Source organism: Gekko japonicus, unplaced genomic scaffold (genome assembly GCF_001447785.1).
Source record: "Gekko japonicus isolate JY-2015 unplaced genomic scaffold, Gekko_japonicus_V1.1 scaffold3609, whole genome shotgun sequence".
Classification (NCBI taxonomy): domain Eukaryota; kingdom Metazoa; phylum Chordata; class Lepidosauria; order Squamata; family Gekkonidae; genus Gekko; species Gekko japonicus.
In genome coordinates, this window is record NW_015173794.1 from 61,116 (window position 1) to 64,383 (window position 3,268).

At 50.1% G+C, this 3,268-nt stretch overlaps 1 protein-coding gene across 1 annotated transcript in view; it reads right to left on the reverse strand.

Annotated features, from left to right (window-relative positions):
• Window positions 1-2,194: 2,194 nt before the first annotated feature.
• CWC25 (CWC25 spliceosome-associated protein homolog) overlaps window positions 2,195-3,268 on the reverse strand; it is a 12,058-nt gene continuing 10,984 nt past the window's right edge. Inside the window, exon 9 of the mRNA XM_015423558.1 lies at window positions 2,195-3,044. Coding sequence (XP_015279044.1) covers window positions 2,930-3,044 — 115 coding nt within the window. The 3' untranslated portion in view covers window positions 2,195-2,929. The remainder of the gene's footprint in view (window positions 3,045-3,268) is intronic.

Consider the following 3,268-nt stretch of genomic DNA (forward strand, 5'->3'; position numbering starts at 1 on the left):
ACTCCGGAGGACCCAGGAATGGCGTTCTCTTAGAATTCCTCTTCTATGCTGAGAGGGCACAGGGTACTGACCAATGCTCCCTCTAAGCTGTGGAGCAAAAATGCTACTTTGTGAGCTGCTGGCATTAAAGTTGTGAGCGAGCCATTTGGCTGCTGCATAAACTAGTTTGCTCTGGAGCCCCATCCTTCCTGAGCTGAGACAAAAATGTGTGAGCCGGAGGCTAAGAAACGGTGAGCTAGCTCACACTAACTCAGCTTAGAGGGAACACTGGTACCGACTAGCTGTGCTGGTGCCATGCGGGGAGTTAGGAGCAGGCTGCTGTCCCCTGGGGAGAAGTTTGCTAAGACCTCCACCCCCCTTCCCCCGAGGAGGACGTGACTGTAATGATTCCATGTTTTGGTGTGTGTGTTCCTTTAAATGTTTAGTTTGACTGCAGTAGTAGGAGAAGAGTGATAGAGGGTGACAAGTGTGATTTGATTGGCTGCTGACTAAGAGTGTGGGAGGAGGGGTGTCTGGGAGGATTCTGTCTATGAGGAGATTCTGTGATATGAGAGAGACAAGTATGGAAGCGTTTCGAAGAGAGTCTGTGTGACTCTGAGAGTTATGAAGGATTCTGTATGGGAAGTTTGAAGAGAGAACATAGTCTGTGTGACTATAGAATTCTGAGTCTAATTCTGTGTGAATAAGACCCACAGTTTAGTCTGTGTGACTAAGAGAGTGATTCTATTCAGTGTGAATAAAACAAAGAGACTAGCCTGTGTGGCTATATATATGAGAGAGAGTATACTGAGTGTATAAGCCTGTCAGAGTGGAGTTTGAGAGACTGTTTGTGGCACCAGTTATATTTATAAGTTCCTTTCTTCAGCAACTGTTCAAAATAACCAGAAACCTATTTTGTTCTTTATTAAATAAATCAATTTTTGTTTAAACTTATCCCAGAGATCAGTACAATACTTCCTCAGGGCCACATAGTCCTCTGAAGTGCCCAGACCCTAGGTCATACTATCAAAAGAGAGAGAATTGGAATTTTTAATGCCTGGTGGCAGCAGAAAACTACCAAGTTTATATACACAGAGAGTGTTTAAAGGTAAACCCGTTTCCCCTATAAGTGAGGATGTCACCGTGACTAAACAGGAATCCAGACTCCCACCACTCCGCTTCCCATTCCAATAGAAATCACAGCCTGACTTGCATTCTCAGGCCTTGACTTCTATTACAACACCGTCATTTTCAACAGGAACCTTATTTTCATGATTGAAAATACATTTTTAAATCAAAAATAGCCAAGTCCTTTCTGCCATGTCTTTTTACCGTAAAGGTAAAGGTTCCCTTGCTCGAAAGCGAGTCGAATCCGACTCTAGGGTTGCGGTGCTCATCTCCGTTTCCAAGCCGAAGAGCCAGCGCTGTCCGAAGACGTTTCCGTGGTCATGTGGCCGGCATGACTAAACACCAAGGCGCACGGAACGCTGTTACCTTCCCACCGAAGTGGTCCCTATTTATCTACTTGCAATTTCTTGCTTTCGAACTGCTAGGTCGGCAGGAGCTGGAACTAGAGACGGGAGCTCACTCCGTCATGCGGCACACTCGGGTCTCGAACTGCTGAACTACTGACCTTCCACAGCCTGCAGTTCAGCGTCTTAACCCCTTGAGCCACCGCAGCTCCCTTTTTACCGTAAGCAACAGCAATTGATATTCAGAGGTGTTATTTAATGTCCGAACCTCTCTTTACAAGGGAGACATAATTCACAAAAGGGACAATGTGCTGCAAGGGACAAAAGCGGCCACCAATACCCCCAGCTCCCCGTGCACGCATGAGAAAGCAGCATGCTCCCACAAGAGAAGGCCCTTGCACACCTCCCCAGGAGCATTTTCAGGAAGCACGGGGAGACGGTGGCTGCCCTCCCAGGCAGGCCACTTTGGGGCTAGACTTGGAATGACTCCCTTCTTTGCACCAAAAAGAGAGCAAGCGAGCCTGCTTCCAAATCCGGTCTCCAGCAAGGGATTGTTTGAGTAAGGCACAGCACCTGCCTTTCCAGTGTCACTGAAATGCACAGTATTTTCAAGCAGCCTGGAGTACAAGCTGCTTATTGGGAAGACTCATCACTCGGATACCAAGCAGCGACTTCAAGAACTTTTTTAATGCCGGCCAAATATCTTACACGTTACAGTGGCATTAGCACACACAAGACTGCAGTAATAACGTTTCATTTGGTCAAGTGCCACCTTCCCCCTGTTCTCCAGGAAGGTGAGCCCACTTACTTTGGAAGCAGAAGTAGGCCTATATCCAATACAAAGCCTTAATAAAAATAGACTCTCCTCTAGGCACAGAACAAGGAAACCCTGGTCCGTACAGCGCTCACTAGCTGTGCAGTGTGCCTTGTTTAAAAGCCCAAAGATGACTGGGGTGTGTGTGTGTGACAAGAATGACAGAAAAGCCGCCGGAAACAGACACGAGAACGACACGCTTCTCTCTACTGGCTGGACCGATCTGAAGCCCAAGCAAACCAGACTCTGAACGAAAGGAGCAGAAATGTTGCCGGCCGATAAACCTTAACCATTTTGGTCGGCCCTGCCCCTTACAGACCATCACGACATCCTCGGGAGAAAAGCACAGACTTCCCAGACTCTCTTCTGCTGCTTCTCCTCGGTGGCCGCCACAGCGGGTGCGGAGAGCCCTCTTCCGTCCTGCTGTGGGACCGGAGGCGAGGAAGGGCAGGCCCCCAGCCACACCCGCTGGCATGGGGCACATCCCGCCCAGGCCCGAGTTTGATCTACGACCTTGAACGACACTCCGGTTTAAAACCCGGCTCACCACGCCCCCCTCACCGGGAAAACAAAGAAGGCCTGGCTCCCCAGTCTGCCCCCAGTCTGTTCTCATCCTCTCAGCATGCGAGTCCTCCGTGGGCTGGGGAAAGAAGGGGAAACCTGGTCATCTTCGCATGAAGTTTTTTTCCAGGGCCGCTGGTGTCCTCTGGATGGAGTGAATGTTCCTCTTGACCCTTTCCTCGAGAGAGGAGGTGGACGCACTCTCTAGCTTCATGTGGCTGCAGGAAAACCGAGAAAGGGGGCGGGGGGTGAGATAAGGTGAAAGAAAGGTGACCCAGCAGTTCTACCCGGATGAGGGTTCTGTTTTGTGCCTGCAGTGGGGAGGCCACAGGTGTGAGCAGGAGGGCATGGGCTATGAGCAGAGGTGAGCCTGGGGTGAGGAGGAAGGGGCCTAACTGCCAAATTCCCCCCCCCCCCATTTTATGTGGATGGGGGGAAGGCA